The sequence below is a fragment of the Drosophila santomea genome, chromosome 2L, assembly GCF_016746245.2.
Source record: "Drosophila santomea strain STO CAGO 1482 chromosome 2L, Prin_Dsan_1.1, whole genome shotgun sequence".
NCBI classification, from domain to species: domain Eukaryota; kingdom Metazoa; phylum Arthropoda; class Insecta; order Diptera; family Drosophilidae; genus Drosophila; species Drosophila santomea.
This window is the reverse complement of record NC_053016.2, coordinates 7,644,673-7,669,876: the sequence shown is the minus strand read 5'-3', so window position 1 is coordinate 7,669,876 and position 25,204 is coordinate 7,644,673. Positions and strand designations below refer to the sequence as shown.

At 41.5% G+C, this 25,204-nt stretch overlaps 3 protein-coding genes across 24 annotated transcripts; all 3 read left to right on the top strand.

The window, feature by feature from the left end:
• Nucleotides 1-4,054: 4,054 nt before the first annotated feature.
• On the top strand, nt 4,055-4,507 carry LOC120457015 (vitelline membrane protein Vm32E). The gene has a single exon (XM_039644212.2). The coding sequence runs from the start codon at nt 4,100-4,102 to the stop codon at nt 4,445-4,447; it is 348 nt and encodes a 115-aa protein (XP_039500146.1). The 5' UTR covers nt 4,055-4,099; the 3' UTR covers nt 4,448-4,507.
• A 367-nt stretch (nt 4,508-4,874) lies between these two features.
• Nucleotides 4,875-17,386, top strand: LOC120455939 (voltage-dependent L-type calcium channel subunit beta-1). Of its 22 annotated transcripts, none has more exons than XM_039643804.2 (10): nt 4,875-5,377; nt 9,871-9,987; nt 10,080-10,301; nt 10,375-10,468; nt 12,285-12,769; nt 12,840-13,007; nt 13,273-13,387; nt 13,908-14,171; nt 16,080-16,530; nt 16,711-17,386. In XM_039643804.2, the coding sequence occupies exons 1-10, from the start codon at nt 5,306-5,308 to the stop codon at nt 17,150-17,152; spliced, it is 2,430 nt and encodes an 809-aa protein (XP_039499738.1). In that variant the 5' UTR covers nt 4,875-5,305; the 3' UTR covers nt 17,153-17,386. The 22 variants fall into 22 exon arrangements, 16 of the variants coding, with proteins under 16 accessions (XP_039499738.1, XP_039498841.1, XP_039499907.1 ...); XM_039642907.2 differs by lacking the exon at nt 16,711-17,386 and adding an exon at nt 11,326-11,361 and having other exon boundaries at nt 10,375-10,489; nt 16,080-16,678; XM_039643323.2 differs by lacking the exons at nt 4,875-5,377; nt 16,711-17,386 and adding exons at nt 8,972-9,230; nt 11,326-11,361 and having other exon boundaries at nt 10,375-10,489; nt 16,080-16,678.
• Nucleotides 17,387-20,908: 3,522 nt separating this feature from the next.
• Nucleotides 20,909-24,840, top strand: LOC120458248 (D-3-phosphoglycerate dehydrogenase). The gene is made up of 6 exons (XM_039645837.2): nt 20,909-21,123; nt 21,502-21,552; nt 22,850-23,004; nt 23,837-24,056; nt 24,119-24,251; nt 24,360-24,840. The coding sequence occupies exons 1-6, from the start codon at nt 21,040-21,042 to the stop codon at nt 24,713-24,715; spliced, it is 999 nt and encodes a 332-aa protein (XP_039501771.1). The 5' UTR covers nt 20,909-21,039; the 3' UTR covers nt 24,716-24,840.
• The last annotated feature ends 364 nt before the right edge of the window (nt 24,841-25,204 follow it).

The window sequence follows — 25,204 nt, the reverse complement described above, 5'->3', positions numbered from 1 at the left end:
AATAAGTCAAATTGAAGATACACGGATAGTGGATAACTATTGTGTGGAGTTTTAAGATATCATTTACTTGCATTTACAATGTCCGATTGTAACCTATTTACAATTCTTAAGTCGAATTTTGTATAAAAAGGTATATTAGAAGTAAAAGGATACATAACATGATTATGAAGAGTGAAGTGCACATAAAGCTGATTACATTAAATATTTAGTTTTACAATTATTCCAAGTTTCAAGTAAGCATTAAACCCCTGCCCCTTTTTAACGGCCCATAAATATAGTTCGATGGAGTAAATGGTATCCCATTGCATCTGTGCCACACAAGTGGCTCAACCCGCACATCCTGGCGCAGGATGTGCATCCGCCCACTGCCTAGTTGGCCCCATTAATCGTGTTCAACGCGACTATATCCATTATCCTGGCAGAAGTGCACTGCGCCTTCCGCTGGCCCATTGAAATACGTTGAAATGCGCGTTGAATGGAATTTGAAAATCGATAAATGGCAATGGCTACGGAAATTGCTGTTCCATGGCGGTTGACACCGTGTTAATGGGCCACTTATAACGGCATTGTTAGCGCTGCTTGCAAACGGATCTCATCCTCGACCAGCGAATTCCCACTCCCAATCCCCCTACCAATCCCCCTCCCAATCCCCCTCCCATTCCCCTTTCGGTTTTGGCCTTGTTAACCCCGCAGCATTGCAGCTGCTTCTGCTTCTGTTCTTGGCCAAAAGCGAGGACACGTGCCCTGTTCCGAAGGCATGAATTATAAGAAAAGGTGTTTCGTTCGCTCGGCTTGCTGCTAATTAAATTTAATTTAAAACAAAGCTCGGCATTTCGTCAACGCTCGCGATTCGAGGATACCCCGTGCCATCTCGTCCTCCGTCTCCATTCCATAATTGACTGCTGCTGCTGATGGTGGTGGTGATGGTGGTGGTAAAAAAGGAAACAGAGTCCTAAATTACCGGAGGGAAAGTGTGGCAACACATCGAGTCCTTTTTTTCGGCTCGATTAACTTAGATGCCGTAAAAAGTATTAGGCTGCAGCGAAGCGACTGCTATTGCAACCTTTTGAAGCACTGCAAGAAAAGACACATCACATATTCAACTAAAAATCAAAAATATGCAAACTGATGAAAGAAGTACGGGTTGAGTCACAGTATTTTAAAACTATTTTAGGATATTACCTATCCCTATCACTACTTTTATGATTTTCGCAAAATAAAGTTTTAACAAATTTTTGCATTTTCTGTAATCATCAAAATTTGCAAAAAGTTTAAAAAAATTAGCAATTTCTTTTTTGAACACATATGGATAGGGAATTTTGTTACGAATTCAACGAGGTATGGCATTCCACTTTAGGACGACTATTTTTACTGCTATCGAAAAAAAACGGATTATTTTTAATAAAAAATTGGAAAAAAAATTTTTTGAAAAAAAGCGGATATTTTCAATCAGTGTTTTTCCCATAACAGCTAAAATAAATACTGTTTTGTGCTGCTAATAAACATAGCTAACTATGTCTATCCATACTTTTTCGATTTTCAAAAAATAAAATTTAAACAAATTTTTGCATTTTCGGTAAGGGGTACCATCATCAAAATTTGCGAAAATTTGCAAAAAATTAGCATTTTCTTTTTTGAACATATATGGATAGAGAATTTTGTTACGAATTCAACGAGGTATGACATTTCACTTTTGGACGACTATATTTACTGCTATCGAAAAAAAACGGATTATTTTATATCTATAAAATAATTCAGAAGAACAAAAATGTAAATAAAATTAAAACTGTTTGAAAGCTAGTTCTTAGAGGCACATTAAGTTAAAAAATGGTTAATGCGATCTGCAGCAGTTTTGAAATAAAGTTTTTCCCGGTGCATGGCGGAGGATGATGCCCGTGGGCCAAGGACCACAAACCATGGTGACCATGGTGGATCCGGCGCCGGACCTTCCGCTAAGTACCGAGACATGTTATTGGCTTGTCTGCTTTTTTGCCCTTGGTGTGTGTGTGTGTGTGTCCTATGTGTGCGTATGTTGTGGATCCTCCTCCTCAGCCGCAGGACCAAGTGCAAGGAGCAAACGGCAGGAGCAGCTGGGTCTAAGTCGCTGTCTAAGCGAAGGCAGGTGGCTCGAGCCAATGCCGATTAAAGCCACTGATCTCTAAAAAAATGTTGAACGAAAACAAAGGAGTAGAAAAAAATATAATAAAATATCTGAGAAGGGAGGACTGAGGATTGTATGCTTACTCAATAAAACAAAGGCCACTTCTTAAATATTCATTGATCATTTGCTGAACCAATAAGCAATTAAAACACACCTAAGATGTGTATATCCCAAGGCCATTTCATATAATACTAACCCACCCTACCTGCGACTAACTTCAATTGGAGTTCCAGTTAAGATGTATATCTTGGGGCCATGTCTGGATCGCACACACACACACACACAGAATGAGGCCAGGTATTTGTTTACCGTTAGAGGGGGCAATCAAAACGGCTCTCCACTCGAAAATCCATCGAAGATCCACTCCGAGACGAAGGTGCCCCACTTTGAAGGCCAGCGGCAGGCGATCGGCACCAAGCCTATGATTAAAATTTAGGTCCGATCTCATACATACATATGTTCATATATATATAGTGTGCTTTATATGGTGCATGTGCGTAATTGGCCATCCCAAAATCCAGCGATCGCGATCCTTCTCAAATTAAAGTATACTCCCCTCTTCGCTTTTCGGCGGGGAAAGTTACCTGCGGCCACAGTTAGATCCAAAACAATATCAAGTTGAGGGGCTTTCGCTTTGGACGGACAGTTGCATGAGAAACAGTTTGTTATCATCGGCAAATTGCATAACTAAAGCCACAATTAGAGGAGTTCACGTATGCATTAAGCTGTGGATTCTTGAACGTGCCACCAGTTCTCTATTAGATAGCCATCAATCATTATAATAAATATTACATCTTGAGTTGAATAAAAGAAATGCAAAGAATAAATGTGCTGGCTTTTTTACTTGCTTCTCTTGCGATCAAAAACCAATTATGCAAATAGTTCTTTTAACAATCTTTCCTAAAACAATATTTTCCAGGAAACTATGTTTCTCATTTGCATAGAATATAATTTAAAAGCGAGCTGCAATTTATGCACTCTGCATTCAAATTTACGACTGATTCGTTTGGCTCAATTAGGATTTCCATAATAAATGGACGCAGGTCAAATCGGAGTTATGACTAAAAGATGTCATAAATTGTTAATACACATTTCCATTTATTGCTCAATTACGGTAAAAGAGACTGAAACAGGCAGGTTGACAAAATGCTCTATATATGGCGAATATAATTAAACGAACGTTTAAATAATCATTTTTCTATAGAATATTCTTTATAAAGTTAATATTGCAAATGTTCTAGATTACTTTCAAATTGATTGTTTAATTTATTTTAAATTTTGTATCAACATTTTTTATGTTTGAATTTAATAAATGACATAAACAAAGTGAAAAGTTCTATAAACATATTTTTATCGTAACTTGAACTCCTGATATACGATAAACTAGTCTCCAAGACGAAATCTAGATTGTGGTTTGTGTACTCGCTAAGGAGAGCTGATCTGTTCCGCGAGTATCCGCCAGGTGTCGCTAGAATATGCAGATGTAGCTAATAATATTACGAAAAATTACAATTATTTCTTTATTTAATATTTAAGACAGCTTTTTTAAAAAACTATTTAAATATTTTAGGTATCAGCACATTAATTGTTGCATTCGTTTAAGAAATCGTTAAAAAAATTGGGTCAATAAACAGCTGAGATCCAATAAATGGGCATAACCGTTTTTGCATTGCACTTTGGACGTAATAATTTAATTGCTCTGCTATTGAGCCGAAAAGGGGGCAGACTGCATGGTGACAGTAATTTTTTGCCATAATAAGTGATAATCGTCTGACTGTTCCTAGTTCTCCGCCAGTTTAACTTGCTTGCCATGTGATGGCACTGCACTTTCTTGAAGCCTATGTGAAAACTGCAGAGTTTTGCTTAAGCAAACGCATGACGCTATAAGAATGGCACATTCGATGTCTAAATCGACAGTTGTAAATCACTCTACTCAACATGAAGATCGTCGCCTTCACCCTCGTTGCGTTTGTCGCCCTTGCCGGTGCTTCCTGCCCGTATGCAGCTCCAGCTGCTGCTCCTGCGCCCGCTGCTCCCTCTGGCTATCCGGCTCCACCCTGCCCCACCAACTACCTGTTCAGCTGCCAGCCCAATCTGGCCCCAGCTCCCTGTGCCCAGGAGGCTCCAGCCTACGGATCCGCCGGCGCCTACACAGAGCAGGTGCCCCACTACGTGGGAAATCCCAGCCGGGAGCAGGTGCAGCAGTTCCACCAGCGCATTGGAATGGCGGCTCTGATGGAGGAGCTGCGCGGCCTGGGCCAGGGCATCCAGGGTCAACAGTACTAGTGGCGAAATAATGTTGTTAGTGGACTTAATACTGTGCAATTAAACTGCTTTGAAAACTCATGATTATAAATGTATGTATGGGAATAAGTGAAAAATGCTTGGGAATATGTAAAACTGATCAAATTGAATTTGATTCATCTTAGAACATATATTTTCCTAAAAGAAATCCAAAAGTATACATTAGTTTTGCTTCTGCCATGCGATTCCTTTAAAATGCCGGCATACAACTGTCAGCTAGTATTTATATATATTATTACTGCAGCCGTCGTAAAACGGATTATTGCAAGCCATTTTCCGAGCGATTCACCTCTTGAATTTCCCATTACTACATAATTCTCAGAGATCGTCTTGGTTGGCTTCTCTCTCGGGCATTTTTGTCAATGGACCAGCGGCGCGGGTGCCAAAAATATTGTCAGTCCAAATTGCTGTCTTGTGCGGTCGGTCGCATTTTCAGTCGTCTCCACCGCGAACCGCTTGGATCTGCTCCACATTGCTTGGCCAAAGTGGATCACGCCCTCGCCATATAGATTCCACGCCCATTTGGCATATAGATTCCAGCAGGATGGCGTTGCCCTCGTTCAAATCGCTGCCATGTGACGGACTCTAAGTCCCATAGCCACAATTGTGACCCAATTCTATGAGCAAAAGTGTGTGTGTGTGTGCGGGACTCTTGGCCATTTAACGATTAGTGGCCATAACGGCAAAGTGTTTGTTTATTTTGCTGTGCGACCGCAGAAACGATTCCAAAAATGATTGCATAATTGACTTTTGGGGGGGACAAATCGCGCGTGAGACGCTCAACATACATTTCGAGTTGTGTTCCTATTCCGCTTGTGATTCCAATATAAATTCTGAGCCATGAAGAAGCTGCACCTGGGCGCCAAGCACAAGGGCAAGTCCTACAAGCCCTTCAGGAACAAGAATCGTCGGGTGAGTGAAAGTAATGGATTGGATTGGATTGGATTGGATTGGAGGGCTCCAATCTTACCCCCTATTTAAATGTGCCCCCGGGCCCGGGCGGAATCCGTATATTTTTATCCACTCGATCGCTCGCAGACTGCTCGCCCAGCTTGTCAGGCTATTCACGACCATTTAAATACACACACACACTCACTGAGTGAATACAGTGCGTATTAGCATGTGGTGGCAACGGGGCGGATGAGTGATTGCCCCAAGACAGTGGCATGCGAGATTACTCATACGCCTAGTTTTCTTCAGCGAGGAACAAAAGAAAACTAAACTGGTTTAATGTATCAAATGTAATAAAAATATGGTAAAATATTGTTCTAAGCGATGTGTAATTTATAATAGAACTATCGCTTGGATAAGAAACTACTTAGAGTGAGGTGGTTAACTTATACGAGGCTTACTTAGTTTTCAATTTTTATACATTGCTGTTTGTTATTTATATGAAATACACACTGTAGTTCTATGACATCTCGTGTGGTTGTTTTTAAATTTAAATTCTCTTAGTTCTCCCACTGACAATTTGGGGGCCAAAGAGGCTATCACACCTCTTACTCATCCTCGAATTCTGCATAGTTGTAAGCACAGTCAATGTTGATACTTTTGCGGCACTCGAAAGCCACCTTATAGACACTCTAGTTGCCCTATGTTAATTTATAACCAGTCTTATACGTTGCATTTGGACTGATTCTAATCCATTTAAGCAAATTTAAATAGAATACAAACAATGACTGTATAATCACGCATTTTATATAAAAAATTTATCGCATAATACGATTACAAGATTTGGTTTAGTTTCAAAACAAAATGATTGAAAATCTGAAAAAAAGTAGATCTTAATAAAAGTAGCCATAATTAAAATTCAATATTCCATGAAAGCATTTTTGGCCGTTTATTTAAGGTATTTGCTGAACTATTTACCTTCTAATGCGCCCATTGCAATTGGGAATCATTGTTATTTAAGCCTTTTAAAAACGATGACAGGGATGGAATGCCAAACGCAGGTGAGAAGCGATTTGCTGACGCGCGGTCATCGACAGAGCCGGAAAAGTGGGAAACATTCGGGCTGACCATGAAAATATTTGTCGAGGGGTTGAGGGGGGAAATTGCACTGGAATCCGAATGCGGAGCGTTGACCCACCCGCAGAAAAAACTATCCCAAAGGGGTGGCTGTAGGTGATAGTGGGTGGTAGTGGGTGGCTGTGGGTTGCAGTGTGGTGTCGATGGCAACCAAAGTTCATTACTAGTTGTTGGGCACTTTGCCCGCTGCAAAGTATGATGGGGCTTTTGGCAATCGGCGAAAGGTAAACAAAGAATCGACCCGAGGTACCCAAACAACACCCATCCCCCCTCCCCACTCCTTCAGTTCAGCGATTAAAGGGGGATCCCCCTTTGTTTTACATATTGCCTTTTGGAAATGTGTAAACGCAAATCGGGACCATCGCCCGCGAGCTTCCCCGCTAACGGTTAAATGGGGAGAGCCGGAGAAAGAGAGTGGAGAAGAATAAATGCCGGCGCATGCGCAGAGCAAAAGTGGAGAATTGCCTTCTGCGCATGCTCCTTCGCTCTTCTCATCTCTCTGCCTCTTTCTCTCTCGCATCCTGAGGAAATGGAAAACGGAATGTTTACGTTATGGGCACAGTGTGATAAGAAAATATATATAAACCAAGTCGAAATAAAAGCGAAATAAAAACCTTTCTATTTAATTGTATTTTGGGGAGTCGAAATAAATGCAAACTAAAAACTCTTCTTAATACAAATTCGCTTATTTATTGTTTTTATACAGTAAATACAAATTAAAAAATAAAATGTTTTCTTTCCAAAACATAAAAGCAATTTAATGTTCGAATCAAAATATTTAACCAAAATTTATTTTAATCATCTTTTAAATGATAAAATAAGTGACTTGATGATAAGAAAGCTACAAATATTTTATCAATGGTAAACATGCATAGATGTATTAAAATAATTATTATTATAAAAATTAAAGATAGATTAAATATAAAATGACCAATCTTGTGTTCTCCTATATGACTGAAATGTCTTTGAACATTAGCCCAAGTTGTGTATGTTTAAGAGTCGTGCAGCCAACAGCTGTAACCCTTTTCATTTGGAGCTTTTGGCGCTCGCAGACAATTATCGGGGTTGCCAACAGGTGGACCGCCACTACCCCTTCGCCAACCTCTTACCCCTTACCCCCTTGAGAAGTGCGGGTGCTATCGATTTTCCAGGCACACCACTGACCGCCGATGACAGCGCGCTCATTTCGATGGAGATTTCGAGGGGACGGAAAACTCCACCACTCCTTTCCCATTTTAGCATAAGCAACTCCAGTCGCACAGTGGGACGAGTCTGCGGCATATGCACTTGAAAATCGAATTTGTTTACATCCGCGGTGTATGGTGTATGGTATGGTGTATGTGCGGGAATGTGTTCACACAAGCATATATATAAATATATACACATCCCGACACGAGTGGAGCATTTACGCACTGGAAGCGAACGAGAAAACTCTACACAATTTTTCCAGAGCGGAGCGGACTTTTCGCCTTCCAAATACAGAAACGATTCAGTTTGCGTGCGGAGTAGAACCGTTTGAATGTCGGAAAGGCGAATCGAAATCAAAGGATGTGAATCGAATGAAATCCTGTAAAAGATAACCCGCGAATCGGTTGAGGATATAGCCAGGTCAAAAGGGTTCGAAATCGAAAGAAGTCGTTTGGTGCTCGGAACAAAGGAAGGCTGAAGAAAAACACCGCCACGTTCAACGAAAATCAGTTTTCGCGACCTATGTGTACCACCCCCTCTGCCCGAGTTTTCCAGCACATTTCGTGTGCATATACTAGAAAGGAAAGAAAAAAAGTGATGTGAGCAGAGTACCGCGACCCGACGCCACTGACACAAATTCCTATTTTTAACTTCCCTGGGGCCTAAAATCCCCATCGACGCGGAATCGAAATCAACATCGATCCGATTCACCAATCGTATGCAAATTTTGCTGAAATTAAGGCGAGAAAAGGCTGCGGAAATCCCTTCCAGTTAACAATTTAAAGTTATTTCGCCTGTGGCTTCCAAACCGTTTGACAATCGCAATCGCCTCTCTCTCTCTCGATTGCTCTCTCTCCCACTCCCTCTCTCTCTCGCTGTTGTGCTATCTTTCTCGCACAGTTGGTAACGGTGTTTTTATGTCAGTGTCAAAATCGAATACCGTCTGACCCGATGGTTAAAATAGTTAAGCAAACAGCAAAGTGCAACAATAAAGCTCTCAAAATCCTGCCAAAAGAAAGAAGTTAATAGCTAATAATTTTGTATATGCCTGATCAACCGAATCGTAGTGCTTTTATAGTCTTTTTATAACTCCAAAACCAGTTGGTTTCATATAGTGTAAAGTGCTCCGAAACGCAGGTATTCCTTCGAATAAGTACAAACCAACGAAAAAGCCAACTTAAAACTCACCGCAACCGTATAGGAATAAGAAGCAATCGTGGAATACGGATACGTAATCATTGCCAGCTCAACGCCTTGCCAGCCACCGTCACCATCACCTCCATATCCACCACCACCAACGCCACCATCACCATCTTCATCAGCATCGCACCATCTGGTGGTGCTGGTGGTGCTGTTGTCCTTGCACAGGATCGTCGGAAACATCGCCAAGATATCTTCGTTCGAGGAAGACTACCGGGCTGACAGGCCCATGGTGCAGCGCGCCTCTTCCTCGGATGCACCCTCCGTTCAGGGTGGCCAACATCGAGAGTCTCGATTTGGCCTTGGATACCCCTCCTACCAGAGTGGATACAACAAGCTATTCACACAGGTGCCGCAAACAATAAAACATCAATCAGTGTTTTTTATGTGTTTTACGAATAAGTGTTGTTATGGTTAGGTTTTTTGTAAACGTATCTGTTCTAAAACAATTGAAACCTATTCTCTTCTTTGGAAAACTTTTTAGGATTAGCAACTGGTAGTTTGCCCTTTTTAACTTAACAGTATTCCATCAAAGTTCTATAAAAACAGATTGCCCTTGTCTCAATAATTCAAATACTTTACTCATATACTTGATTGCTTAGAATTTATTATTATAAGATAAGAATGATTTTCAACAATCGCTTAAAAATTAACAAAGAACAAAAAAAACTCATAAAGAACTTTATGTACTTCAGTTATAATCGCATTGTAATACCTCTTGATTAATGTTAAATTACTTAGCCTTCTCCGTGGCCTTGTACTTGCCACCAACTGTTGCTTCATGTGCGGCACAAAGAAATATTGAAAACCATACACATTTTACTGCATTGCTGGGATATTTGAGTTGGGCTGGGATTTTGGCAGCTGGCCAATTAAATTTGTTATTATTTTCAGTTGGCCGGTCCAATTGAATTGTTCTTAATTCGGCACTTTTTAGGCAGAGTAAAATCTTTTCTGATTTTTTTTTTTCTTTCACTTGAATTTTCCAGGGTTCTGCCGACTCGAACTACTCACAACCGTCATCCGATCTGTCGCTAGACGAGGAAAAGGAATCGCTTCGGCGAGAAAAGGAACGTCAGGCCTTAAGCCAGTTGGATAAAGCGAGGGTAAGTGTTTGTTTTTCACCTTCAAAATATTATTATTATATATTTAAAATGAGCAATGTAACTAAATGAGCGATAATACCCTGTAATTGCAGAGCAAACCAGTGGCGTTCGCTGTGCGAACCAACGTAGCATACGATGGCGCCATCGACGACGATTCGCCGGTGCAGGGCGGAGCAGTTTCGTTCGAGATCCGGGAGTTCCTGCACATCAAAGAGAAGTACGACAATAACTGGTGGATCGGCCGGCTGGTCAAGGAGGGCTGTGATGTGGGCTTCATACCCAGCCCCGCTAAGCTAGACAACATTCGCATGCAGGTTGGATATGATAACCAGTGTGATCTATGCCAGGCGTTAATCTATCAACGAATCCCTCTTTCCTCTTTCACAGAACCAAACCAGACCCTCAAGACTGTATGGCACAAAGGGCTCGTCGAGCGGGAATCTTGGTGCGGGCGGACAAGCAGGTGCGGAGCCATCTCGAGGTAGCACACCCCCCACACCTGGTATGACACACATTTCATTCTCCTGATTTCTTTTGGGCGAGGTTTTATTTCGTATCTGTTCTATTCTGTGAATCGAATTAATTTCAATCTATATATATTTTTCGCTGTCTTCTATGTAATGTGTTTACTTTTGTAAATCGCCAATAGAGGTACTCCTTTCGAGGTGCCCAATATGCCAATATGCCAATATGATTATGAGCATCCAATAGGTCCGACAGACGGATGCCGAGCCCGACTCGAGCTCATCGAGCTCATCGATGTTTATTGTAATTGGACGCGTGTTTTATGATTTTCATTTGAAGCGAACCAAATCAGATTCCGTACCATAAAAAAAACATGAAAATGTGGGCCAAGCTAAATTCCCGTCATTTTGTACTTTTGTGTTTGTTCTAATTATATATCATGTGACATCCATATAAAACGAGTGCAACTTTATGCTTACTTATATCAAACGAGTTCACCCGGCAATCCGATGCAAATCCGACCGACCCTAGTTATGCAAACGGCCCATGTATCGGCCTAGAGCTAGTCCTAGATCCCAGCATGAAAGCCGAATCCTCCAGAGGATCGGCCTAGACTGCCTGATCCCCGTTTTAGATCCAATTCACCCACTGTAAACACACAAAAGTACACACCTTGCCAGCTTCAATAGCCACGATTTTCTCCGTCCTAGTTTGTCTAAATCAAAGCTCCTCGTTCATGGTCTGCTTGTAAACTAACCAATTAGCCAATGTGAACACTATTAAATGCACTCAAACTCTCTTTTATCTAACACAAACCGGTTGGTTGACAACACTAACCAAATGAACAAATGAACAACCACAACGCGACCCAAGATCCCTACAGTACAACACCGCGCAAGAAAAACAAAGGTTTGTCCACGTCTCTCATCTGAACCTCAGAAATCCATTTCAATCGCAAAAGTATCGCTAGCTCTTTCAGTGAGTTTCAGGATTTTTAAAAACCAAACTTAGCTACTCAAAATATTGGAATCTAAAACATCTTAAATGAGGAGAAACAAATTTAAATGTTAATACATTGTTTTCAGAAGGAAATTCTTCCAAAGTGTGCTACTCAATTGTAGATAATAAAGCTTAATTCAGTAATTATCCAAGTAATGCTATGAACTTTGCAAATTTATCAGAACAGATCTAATCAGTTATTATATTTCAACTTTTTAACTGACTCTATTTGATTTTCGTAAGTAAAATATTCTATTAACCGAATCAATCAGAAAAACTCATTTCCAAATACGTATCATCTGTCCGTAAAACCCTGTTTATGTCGCATATAATCGCTATATGTAATACATCCCAATTTTGACATGTCCTGCTAACCAAAAACCCGTACCAAGTTATAGAAAATTGTGTAAAACAGAGAACCAGTCATATTCGTGTAGAAATAAGTTAGATAGTCATAGGAAAAAACCTCATCCTCGAGTTGGCATTTTGAACAGCATTAAATGGTGCGTAGACCAGATGAAAAGAAAAGCAAATAACGAAAAACCAAATGAAAATTCAAATTAACCTGATATTGCGAACCTGCCGTAGACCGACACAATTGCCCAGCACAAAAACACGAGCACACCGAAATCAACGGATCAATTTGAATACACTGTATATACTAACTAACCAACTAACCCACAAGCGTCTTACGTATTTACGATAATATCTAAAATTGGCCTAGCAATTCGTACTGATCGATCGCACTGGCTCGTACCAATCATAAGCTCGCTCATCCTTTGCCATTATTTCGTCCTGTTTGCCATGATACTAACGCTCAGGTGACGAATCAGATTCCATGGGACCAGGACGACACGGCAAGGCGCAGGCGGCGGCGGCCAACAAGGAGAAGCGCAAGCCGTTCTTCAAGAAACAGGAGACGGCCAGTCCCTACGACGTGGTGCCCTCGATGCGTCCCGTTGTCCTGGTGGGGCCCAGTTTGAAGGGCTACGAGGTGACCGACATGATGCAGAAGGCCCTCTTTGACTTCCTCAAGCACCGCTTCGAGGGCCGCATCATCATCACCCGGGTGATGGCCGACATCTCGCTGGCCAAGCGCTCCATCATGAACAATCCCTCGAAGCGGGCCATCATGGAGCGTTCCTCCAGCCGGAGCGACTGCCTCGGCAAGGTGCAGGAGGAGATCGAGCGCATCTTCGAGCTGGCCCGCTCGCTCCAGCTGGTCGTGCTCGATTGTGATACAATCAATCATCCGTCACAACTAGCGAAAACTTCATTAGCGCCAACAATAGTGTACTTAAAGATTAGTAGTAGTAAGGTGCGTCTAACAATATCTATACCTCTATAACACAAGTTCACTTACTAACTATTCACTATTATTAATGCAGGTTTTACAGCGTTTGATCAAATCACGTGGCAAGTCGCAGGCGAAAAACCTCTCCGTTCAAATGGTTGCCGCCGAGAAGCTAGCCCAATGTCCACCGGATATGTTCGATGTAATCCTAGACGAGAATCAGCTGGAAGACGCCTGCGAGCACATTGCCGAGTACTTGGAGGTGGGTTTACTCATTGAGGTGATATTTGGACTCGCAATTAGATCATTTATTTGGTTGTCATGAAAAATATTAAGTATACGCACAGTAGGTTGAACTCAAGCATGGGCATTCTTGTGTGCATAACAACAACTTAGAGAGCTTTCTTTCTCATAATAATACATACAAATAGTTTATCATACAGACATACAGAAGTTTATCTATTTATATATCATACTATTTATAAGGATTTAACATGTATCCATGTATAATCTATGATTTCTTGCAGACGTACTGGAAGGCCACCCACCCGGACATTCGAGCCGTGCCGCCCATCGCCCGCCCCCTGCCGCAGGAGGCCTCGCCCTCCGCAGATCCCGCGCGTCTGGGACCGACGCCACCAGGTAAAGGAACACCTGCCCGCTTAATTGGGCTCATCTACGGTCGCATTGCCATTTTCATACGCGCGATACCACCAAAGTCCTCGCCCATGCCCAAGAAGCCCAAGAAGCTGCGAAATTTCAATCAAACCAATATCAATATCGATGATATCGAAATCAGAGTCACCCATTGCCTCACCTTCCTTCCAATTCAAACGAAATCGATCCGACCGAACCCATTAAGAATCCACATATCAGCATGTGTATACATAGCGATGGATGGATATGTTATGTATGCACATCAGATCAGCAGTAAACAATTTTCATTTGCTTCTCAACATACTCAACCAACCACACTTATACAAAATACAATTCTAAAATTTGTCTTTTTCAAATTCAAATTCCCATGACTGTACCAAATGTGAACCAATCGATTCTCCTTCTGGCTCTCTCTCCTCCGTTTTCCTCCGCTCGTGGGGCACGTGATGCACATGATGCACATGATGCACGTGATGCACATGATGGGGCACGTTGTGATGAGCAGTAGATGGCGAGGAGTTTGTCGATGAGCAGGATCCCAGGATGGGCATGTCCGGCGGAGATCGCGAGGGAAGTAGGGAGCGAGACCGCGATAGCAGGGAGAGGGAGAGGGAGCGCGAACGGGAGCGGGATTACTGGGATCGGGAGTTCAACAGAGATCGCAGCTCCAAGGATCGCGAAAGGGACCTCGAGTGGGAGCGGGAGCGGGCTCGCGAGTGGGAGAGAGAGCGGGAACGAGATTGGGATAGGGAGTTCGATTGGGACCAAGGTAAATTTCGTTTCTTTACTGTTTCTTTTCGTTTCGCTTCCTTTTCTACCGATAATATCTACGTAAACTGATTAAGTATCAAAGTATCACATGCCCCCAGAAATCGAGTTCACGATATATTGCATTTGGTCCGTAACTGAAAGTTTAGCTAGAACCACCACGTTCCAAGTTAGAAGATAGTCCCAGAAGTAGCCCATTGTATCTCTCTTGCATTGTACATAGATTCAGGTGAAAAGTAGCTTCGTCACCGGCCAACCAACCATCTCCACCCATCTCGATTGTATGTAGCTGCAGCCCATGGCATTTACTTAGAACTCCCGCTTTCTAGAGACCCATTTTGTACATATCTATAACTCAGAAACAACATCACTGGTATCCTCAACTTTTCGTTTATTTTCTATCGTTTCTATTTTGTGACCACACTTTACAGCATTCACAGCACGTGACATACCCGGTCCCTTTACAACAATGCTATAGATCAAAAACGAAACGAGTTCAAATCCAAATCAACCACCATGACCAACACAACTGCGACATCAACAGTACAAAATGCCAAAGACAATTGAACCCGTATAAAAATTAAAATTGAAATTGATATTGAAAAGCAAAACCATATCAACTGGAACTAGCAAAAGCACCCAACGACCGACATCTCCGACGATCTCCACCATCTCGCCAACTCTTAGCCAAGTCAAGACTTCCAACAAATCCATGTGATGAGGTGTGCGCACACCCTCGAGATTAAATCACCCCCACTAATTAGCTATTAGCTGACTAAGACTATCTTACTGCCGTTTTGAGTTCTACTAACCGATTAAAAGCGAACTGCACGACCAGCCAGCCCAATCAATCTCAAGCATCCGTCATCAATCAATCGAATCGAGCTAATCGATCAGCCAACCACTCATTCGAATATCTGTTATGCCAATTGTGCGTTTTACCGACTGATCTCTGTACTTGTTTTTAGTTACACCGGGCGTTGTGCGCCTGTAAACTGCCGCCATCCGCGCCAACCCCTTCTACTCGATTTCTCACATTCTTCCGGGTGTTTTCCTAGTTCAGCTCAACTCGACCCAAATCAGCTCAGTTATAATATATATCGATCAGTACATGTATTCCGTTGTTGTCGAACCTTATGTTTTCACCATTTCAAGTTGCAAAACCAAATCATCTAATCGTTTAGATCTGGTTTAGTGAGTACCGAAACCCCCCAAGATGTGTTTGCGTTACATTATTTTTGAGCGATTTTACCTATTCCATTTTAGTTACTTATAACTGTCCCCCCGAAATGATCCTCCTTTTTTCTAAATGTACCATGCATAACTGACGCCAGCTAGGTTTCGATCATCTGCTGATTTTATTTGTTCCTATTTTCAGCGAATTAAAATATTGTTTGTTACTCTTTAAAAGGTTTAACCCAATGTCTTATTTCCTACTAACATTTTAGAGTTACAAGTTAATTAACAAAAGAATACTTAGCTGAACAAATGCCCTAATTTGTTTTATAGATGCTCACATATATTACATAGAAAAGTTACCAGGTAGTAAGCCTCACAAATAGTTGTTTAAATAATGTAGTTTCTTTTAAATTAAATGATTTCTTGGTATAATAGATAAGTCCCAAACATAGATCTAAAACGATTACAAAACATATTGATTATACCAATCTTATAAAGCTTACAAAGGTTGCTTTTAAGAGTAAATTCCTCTGTAAAATAACTGAACACAAAACCCCAAGAGACCAATCTCCGCTAAGGGAGACCTTAGGCCTGATACCAACTTTTCGCCTATTGACCCGTTTTTTTGAATGCTTTAGTTCTGGTTCTGTTTTTCGTTTTTCGTTACCCTAAAATACATTTACCCTAAAATACATTTTACTAACATATTGCCGTGTTGGGCGTTTTGCAGGAGGAACCTCTTACCAGCACAGCCGCCGACAACCGACCTCGGTTCGCCACCAGGAGCGTGGCGGAGGAGTGGGCGCAGGCGGCGGTGGCGGTGGCGGTGGCTACGAGCGGGACCGCGAACGGGAGCGGTACGAGCGACGCGAGCGGGACCTCATGCACTACGATCTCAATAGCGATGAGCTGCTGGACGAGCGCAACTTTGAGTATCCGGCAATGAGGAGCGGCCCCAGCGGCGCCTCCCACCACGGCCATCTGTCCAGGGGCGGACGCCTGCTGGAGGATCCGGACTTTGAGCGCGAGGAGGCCCAGATGCGGATGAGCAGCTCACGCTACGGACCCTCGACCAGGATCGACGATCCACGGGATTTGCCGCGTGGCGCCACCGTTGTCGATCGCGATGAATACAGTCCGCACAGAGGTGGTGGGAGTAGTAGGAGAATGCTTAATGCCATGTAGGAATCGTGGATATAGGGGTGGGATCAGATCGATGCGAGAGTGCCAGGTTTGAAGGAAGCACGCGACAATAGTTTTGATCTTGACATGATACACCACCAATCTCAGTCTCAATCTCAGTCTCAATCTCAATCTCAATCTCAGTCTCAATCTCAGTCACAATCACAGTCCAGATCCAGGTCCAGACCGTTGGGCCTGCCACGCCAGTCGTCCCTGCCCAGTAATCGAGCACCCGTGTCCTACCTGCCACGCCAGTCCTCCCTGGGCACACACTGGCTATCCTCCTCCTCGCAGAGCACGCTGGATCAAGGACCCCAATCTCGCCGAGAGCTTTATCCACTGCTGCACCAGCCGCAGTCTTATTCCCAGCCCCGATCCCAATACACCACCCACACCAGCCAGTCGCGTTCCCAGTCCCACTCGCAATCCCACTCCCAATCCCACACTCAGTATCGCTACTCCGTGCAGGACACATCGTTTGCCCACCCACCAAGATCCCTGCGCGAGGAGTTCCTCAGTCCCACCATGAGCAAGGTCGAAGCTGTCACCCACGCCATTCGCAACAAGATCATCGTGGAGGAGGACGAAGAGGATATCCTGGGCACGGATCGGTTCTATTAAAGAGATTTCAGTCGCCCCCCCGCGTCGATTTTGGTTTGGGCAACCCCATTGCGGGCGGGAATGCAAGTGCAGCAGTGCCAAAACACACGACACATTTGTAAATGTTCCATTCGATGATCAGATCAATTTGAAAGCCACACAGATACAAATGCAGATACAGATACAAATACACACACAAACAAAGTAGCTGGTTAAAGTTAAAGTTAGCTGGTGAGCGTTAAAGTGGCGGTTAAAGCGAACGTTAAAGCAAACCAAAGGAAGCAGCCCAATGCCAAGTGGGGCCTTATGTGTCTTAAATGCTATAGCTAAGTGTAATCAGATTTTATTTGAGTAATGTGAATTTAAATTAAATGGTCTAAGCCTAAGATTTAAGCTAGTCGACAGTGGAAAATTAAAAGTTGAAGAAAGGGAGTCCAAAAACCAGCCAACAGGATTCGTTGGTCCCCCAATGGGTCTCGTATTTGTTATGCAATCGATTGACTAAGTACATGAATAAGTGTCAGCTTTAATAATTTAGTGAACGTGTCTTAATCTAAGTCGAGCCACACAAACACATTCACACACCCATACACTCGACACACACACAAACACACCTGTACACTCTCAATTGACTGTGAACCGATTGAAATCTCTTTAATCTCAAACCGATACCCATTTCTCGCACCAGCCCTTTTCCTCCTCTACGCAGAATGCAATTCCATTAACTCGGAATTTACACGTACAGTGCGTTTCAAAGCCATATAGTCATGAGTTTTAATACATTTATATATCCACCTAAAGTACGTTAAACTTAATGGATTTAATCTATATTTTTGGGGTTACTCGTTAATTCATTTCATTTTGAAAAGATATCGCTTGAAGTTTGAAACTGTTTAATCCTTAATTCACTCTTAGCACTAAATATATACATACAATACTATCCATTTATAAGTTGTTAAATATTTGTAGTATAGATCTTGATTGAAACGCATTGTACAGCAGCCACGATTTCTACTTCCAACAGCAATACTTTCGACCTAGTTACCTTGCAACACCATATCATGCCACACACCTGCCAAAGCGCACGGTTCGCGATCCCAGTTCGAAATTCCAGTTGGACTGGACTGGAGACCGCGAACGGGCCTGCAACCTGGATAAGGATCGAAAATAATTGGATCCAGGTTTGGGTATAGCGATTTAAACTACCAGTGCCTTAAAAAACCATCAAATCGAGTTACACAACAGCACTCCACCCCCAGAAAAAATTCTGCATTTCCGCCGCCCCATTAGATCATTATTACTCGTACTTTACCAATCGCTAAAGTCGAATGCGTCAAAATGATTGTTCAAGTTTTTGAAATGTACACGTAATGCTGAGACGATAGTCGTTGATCTGGCCCATTCCGAACGAGCACTCCTTTTACAATTCCAACCACCATGCTAAATTTGTCGATCAGTCGATCAGTCGATCAGTTGTCGAACTGAGCTAGCGCCCAACAATGATGAACCGCACTGCATTCAAATCGATCGCCACCTCGAACCTCGAGTAAGAGTTGATGTCTAGCTAGTTATTTTGATCTGTAAGCACAACCACAGAACCCATCCTACTGTCCAAGGACTACAGCTGAATCCCGAAGCACGGGCTCAGAGTTTACAGACAGATCGGGGCAAAAATCTAGAAACTTTTTTATATAAGAGATACAAGGTGATATAACTAATTTTCAGAAAGCAAGTTTGAACAGCGCACGACAGATACACGACAGCTACCTAATTGAAATTGTTGGCCACGTTCAGCAGGGGGAGGGATTGAAGTGGGGTGAAGTCCTCCCTTCCCTTAGAGAATTGGGATGGCGTTGGCCAAGGCACTGGAGGCGCTTTAACGAGGAACAAATTGAAATAAAAATAAATAGCGGCAAACGAAAGCAGCAAACGATACACAAGCACTTCTTGTAAAAAGTGGCAAAGCAAAATGATCTATGTATTAGCTAAACCTAAATGAAATATTACTTTTTAATACTAGCATAAAGTTAAAAACAAAAAACAAAACTAGATACGATCCTTTGCAGCTAAGAAGGGGACAAACGGAATACTTAAGTTTAAATGGTCAGTTGATGAGGAGTGTGTACGTTAGAATATTGCACATAATTCACAGAACTGGTAATTCAATATATTATAATGGTATATATTAAAAAAGATACACACATTTATAGAGCTGCATATATAAGTATGCATGTTCTTAACATAATTAACAAAATTTAAACCGATACAGATACATCAGCCGGCATTTTGTAAGCGTGAAACCCAAAAACTAATTAAAATAATATGGATTAAAAGAATTACTGATTATCCCAGATATTGTTAGATACTTTCTGGTAACGGAAAGGTGAACTTTGCCATGAAAATTTCATCAGATCTGATAGGAATATGTTGAAGATATTTTGTAAGATGCCTTAAATTTCTCAACTCAAGTTCTCTGAAAGTTTTCGAAAACTAAACTTGATAAATTCATATATTCCATTACATAACCTTCTAGCAGACGGACAAAAGTCTGCAAGGAAGACCAGCTGGTTTGCTTCAAAAGTATAGCAATTTTTTTGTAATAATAAACTCTTATTTCCGATTCTAAAAACAAAAAACCAAGCAATTTCAATTTGTTGACACTCTTGAAAACTATAAAAAAAACACACACACACAGATGCAAACAAGTTTTATAGCAAGCATACTGAAACTTTAAAGATACGCCTATATATAATTAAATTTAGCGGTAATAACTTCTCTACTTTTCAAGCCACTTAAATAAGAAAAGCAAACCTTATTTTTTTAGCCTAAATACCTAATTGAACTGGAGAATAGAAGGTGGAAAGATTGACAAGAGCACGCATGAAATTTCCGTAATCAATATATTATTAACCAAAGATCCCCACACCGAATAACCTGGAAAAATAAAAAAGAACTATTGGTGGAAATATCAACACCGCTCCCAATTTATATAGAATATTTTATACATACAAAACATATACATATTGTAAAAAATGAGAAAACAGTAACTAAAATCCAATCAGCAATTTTCAAAAATTGTATGTAAATAGTTAATGATATTTCAATTTGTTACCTAATTATTTTGTTATCAACTTTGTAAGATTCCTTTAATTTAATGTTAAGGATGAATACCTGCCATCTCCCTAACGCAATTTTGTTGTTTTCGTTTTCATTTTCCGCATTCAAATGTTGTTCACATTATGTTTTTGGAAAATACGTAGTTAAATGAAAGCTAAATTGCAAATAAAAGCAAATACAATAAAAATATTAAAAATAAATCCCCTTTTGTCTATACTTTTGTGTGAGCAAGTATATGGGTAAGTCCTATTTTAAAAGCTTTATCAACATTCAGCAAAAAAGTTTTAAAAAGGGTTTAGTTACAATATATTGCAAGCTTGCAGTTTCCTAAATATGCATTTCAGACACGAAAAACTTTACTAAAAAATTATAAAATACAATATTTTTTACAAAAGTTCCGCTGAATCTTTTTTAATCACAGGGTTGTCCGTGGGTTAAAATTGTTGTTTTGCGTGCAAAAATCGAAAACAACTCACACGCACACCCAAAAGAACCAATCGCGTGAGGAGAAAGAGAGAACTTTGGGATCCAAGTGGAACTGGGGCTCTCCGATCCTCTCAAGCGGTTGGGTTATCGGTTATCACCCAGAAAACAACAATCGCACTGCACCGGCGAGAGGCATTCAAAGTCAGGTTCGATGGCCCGAGGAACCCGCTCTCGAAGTCAAAGTCAGTTCAATTTGTTTGCTCGGCGGCGCAGATCGTGAGTTGCGGAAAGTAATTGGCAAAAATTCATAAATTACGGCAAACCGCTTGCTCAGATCTCTCAGTGTACTCATTACCAACCCAAATATGCCCCTCAAAATCAGCAAAGTGCTGGTCTGCGATGCTGTGGACAAATCCTGCGTGGAGCTGCTGGAACAGCATGGGATAAAGGTAAGGTTTTCCAATCCCCAATGACGTGACAGTCGATTATTTGTTGGAGTAAGCAAAAGCTTACACCCATACAAGTGCTCAAGAGTACAGTGCGCCCTCGAAAAAAAATACAACGAATAAGCGACAACCAACAAATGTTGGTTGACTAAGGAAGTACACTTGAAAAGTATTTAATTATTGAATAATGCCCATCAATGCAATGTAATTAAATTAAATTAAGGTACTCGGTTGAATTTGCCCATCGGGTACACACTGTAAGTGAATTTGCAAGCATGTAAAAGCGCTTAGAAGTGGACAAACAGACAATATATGCATTTAATTGATTGCACAATTTAATCAACGTTGTTGACCATATATTTTCCTTCTTTTTTTGACAAGGTTACCTACAAGCTTAAACTCCCCGTGGAGGAACTGTGCCAGGAAGTTAAGGTAAGTGGCTTAGGGATTTCAGTGCAGGCAAAGAGGTAAATACAAACATGTCAGTACATAGAAATAAACGAGATAAGTCGTTGGAATGAAAGCTTTTCAAATGATTTAAGTGCGGGCTTGAAACATGTGCCATGAGCTGAGATATGGGAGAACTCTCCCTTACATACGTATGTATGTATGTATATATGATGGTTACGTAATAATAACATCTCAATTAGTCTGTAACTAAGCACATCAACTTAAAAGTATAATTAAAAACTGCAACAGTAGGGCAGATTCCTATCTCGTTCCAATATAAAGTACTTGTAACAAAAATTAACAAAATTAAAGCCAATGATAAGGAATTCATTATAATAATTGTTATTGAATTTATAGGTATTTTGCAGTAATTTAAGTGAAATACTAACTTAAAACCCATTAAATAAATTATTTTCCTTCTCTTTAAACTTTAAAACAATAATCACATCAGATTATTTTCACTCCAGTTATATAAATAAAGTAAATAATAGTTTGAAAAGACTTTTTTGTGGCCTTCTATGTCAAAATCAATTACTCTCATTATTTATTTAAATTGGTTTTCTGTTGCAAGGGTATTTTTGCCTCAATTAGTTAAACCGACTCATGTGTGTATGGGCACGAATGCATGTTTTGAATTTTATTTGATTTGTAGACGGATTCTTTTGGTGATGTTATTGAATAACAAAAAACCAAATTGTAAGGGTCGGAAAATAAGTACTTGACGAAAAAATATTTTTCCAGTTCGCAGAGAGAAAATAAATTAAGGCAGTACAACTTGTTTTTTTACCCTTTAATCGTAGTGTAAAAGGGTATACTAGAATCCTTGAAAAGTGTTACAGGTTCAATTACAACTGCAGCGCCCAGCATTTTTAACAACTTTTCGAAATGCAGTTTTAGATTTTATTTAAACATAAAAAGAAACTATCACGTTTAAATGACAATAGTATGCTGTAAATAAGTGGGCCAGACATTGTTATCACCATTTATTATTATCGGTCCAATAGTTCTTATCAAACATCTGGCTGATCAGACGATGTTGCCTCTACATCAAAATAATTCTTTTAACTAAAACCGAAAATTACTGGTCAATGTCAAGGGTTCCAATAATCATAACCAGTTACCAGTTATCATAAAAAACAGGTGGTAGATGGTAGCAATCACGTTCCCAGAAGAAATCTGTAATGGAAACCAGAAGGCCAGTGAAATGAGTTAGGAAATTACCGAACAAATATTTATATTTACCCAGTGGCTAATTAAATTAAATTACACCGCCTTTCAGAATTTCGACGCAGCCATCGTTCGCTCGGATACGAAAATAACCGCGGAAGTTCTGGCCGCCGGATCCGGCAGTCTGAAGGTCGTTGGCCGCGCGGGGGCGGGTGTTGACAACATCGATGTTCCCGCAGCCACGGCGCATAATGTCGTTGTCCTGAAGTAAGTGCTCCGTAAGCCCCCGGTGCATTGCACGGCGGCAAAAGGGTAGCCACGAACACTATGCCAAAATTCCAAATTATTTTTGAGTTTTAAAATCGGAAACATTTATGGGGGTATTAGTATAGGAAATGCAAACAGTACAAAGTACTTAGTTAGTGGGTCATTAGAGTTCTTTCCATGCCATCAATTCCATGAACATTTTCCATTCTGTTTATTTAAAACCCTTTGCGGCTCCCATATCAAGTTTATGAAGTTTGATTTTCTGTGTGTTTTATGCAACTATAATAATAAGTAGCTGCATGTCGCGAAAATGAATTTATGTAGCTCTTAATGTTAGATTCATCATTTAATAGGAAATATATTAGGATAGATAATACGAATATCGTAACTATGGGTATTCAAACTAGCAGTGCTTGATAGTGTAATCTCCGATGGCGCAGAGTCCAAATAATTATGCGCATTCCGAATCGCAGGATTGGCAGTAGATATGGCATCCCAGCCCCAATTACCCATGACTTGGGTCAATTGACGCCGTTTGACACGCATAATTAAGGGACGCCGAGTGTCGATGGAGTTGCGTGGGTGTTTGCAGGGCGAAGGGTTGTGGGTTGGATACTGGGTGGGTCTGGTAGTGGAATACTGGTAGCCAAGCGCGAAAATGGCCATATTTTCCCCAACTCATCCAATACTTTTTCGGCGCAATTTGCATATTGCTGTCTAGTCACAACAAACGCCCCATCCACTTGCCCACCAGAAACGCTCAACTTGGCGCAACAGCCAGTGTCTAGCGTGGCATTTGGGGAATGTTTAACTAAACTCTCGTCGCTTTCAGCACTCCGGGTGGCAATTCCATATCGGCCTGTGAGCTGACGTGCATCCTAATTGGCTCCCTGGCCCGTCCCGTCGTCCCCGCCGGCCAGAGCATGAAGGAGGGTCGCTGGGACAGGAAGCTCTATGCCGGCACAGAGCTGTATGGAAAAACCCTGGCCGTTCTTGGACTGGGACGCATTGGACGCGAGGTCGCCATTCGGATGAAGACCTGGGGCATGCGAGTGCGTTTGGATTGGGTATTTACTTAGTGTGGCATTTTAATCGAACCCTGAGTGCTTTGCAGATTATCGGCTACGATCCCATTACCACGGAGGCGGAGGCCAAGGCGGCGGGCATCGAGAAGATGACGCTCGAGGAGATTTGGCCACTGGCGGACTACATAACCGTGCACACGCCGCTGATCCCAGCCACCAGAAGTAAGTTAAATGCTCTTTCAATTCTTTTTCATACATTTTCTAAGTGTAGAACCTGTGTAAAAGTGTTTCAAGCTGAACTATATAGATTTCCTTAATGAATCCCTTTAGATCTCATTTCGGCGGAGACACTGGCCAAGTGCAAGCAGGGCGTCAAGGTGGTGAATGTGGCCCGAGGCGGCATCATCGACGAGCAGGCGGTGCTCGATGGCCTTGAGAGTGGAAAGGTGGCCGGCGCGGCCTTCGACGTTTATCCCGAGGAGCCACCAAAGTCTGCGGTCACCAAGGCCCTCATCAGTCATCCCAAGGTGGTGGCCACGCCGCATCTGGGCGCTAGCACCTCGGAGGCGCAGGTCCGTGTTGCCGTCGAGGTGGCGGAGCAGTTCATCGCCCTCAATGGAACCTCGCCGAAGTACACCAGTTATGCGGGCGTCATCAACAAGGAGGCTCTCGCCCATTACCAGTGAAGGAATCGAATATTCTACCCATCAGCACATTCTAAATTCGTTATTCAGCATTTATAAATAAGTTTACGACCAGAAGTGTAAATCAACGTAAAAACCGAAATACACAAATAAAATTAAAAGAAGCATTTTCTAATAATATTCTTAAATTCAAGTATTAATATGTGTAGGTACATTAGTAGTCAAGGTATTGCAATAACATACAAGTTTTTAAGGCCGCCTAATTTCCCTGATTTTGTACTGCCTTTTGGTATTTTGATGGAAAATCAAGGTTTTGCCTGAAAGCAAGTTTAATGTAGATTTTATATATGTAGAAAGGCGTTCATGGAAAAGCCGAGTTTTAGTGAACTTTCCTGGCAACTTTTCTGTGTCATTATCTTCAGCATGTGTGAATACGCTCAACTGAACCAACATTGCCAGCTGAATGTTCATTTACTGGTGTTTTCATCTACTTGATGTTCCTAAACAATTTAACAATTTTAACAGAGAGCA

Coding starts and splice junctions, on each gene's coding strand:
- LOC120457015 (XM_039644212.2), top strand. CDS start 4,100: ATGAAGATCGTCGCCTTCACCCTCGTTGCGTTTGTCGCCCTTGCCGGT.
- LOC120455939 (XM_039643722.2), top strand. CDS start 9,111: ATGGTGCAGCGCGCCTCTTCCTCGGATGCACCCTCCGTTCAGGGTGGC. Junction 9,988..10,079: donor GCCAGTTGGATAAAGCGAGG/GTAAGTGTTTGT, acceptor CTGTAATTGCAG/AGCAAACCAGTGGCGTTCGC. Junction 16,531..16,710: donor AGGAGAATGCTTAATGCCAT/GTAGGAATCGTG, acceptor GTCCAGATCCAG/GTCCAGACCGTTGGGCCTGC.
- LOC120458248 (XM_039645837.2), top strand. CDS start 21,040: ATGCCCCTCAAAATCAGCAAAGTGCTGGTCTGCGATGCTGTGGACAAA. Junction 23,005..23,836: donor CATAATGTCGTTGTCCTGAA/GTAAGTGCTCCG, acceptor CGTCGCTTTCAG/CACTCCGGGTGGCAATTCCA. Junction 24,252..24,359: donor GCTGATCCCAGCCACCAGAA/GTAAGTTAAATG, acceptor GAATCCCTTTAG/ATCTCATTTCGGCGGAGACA.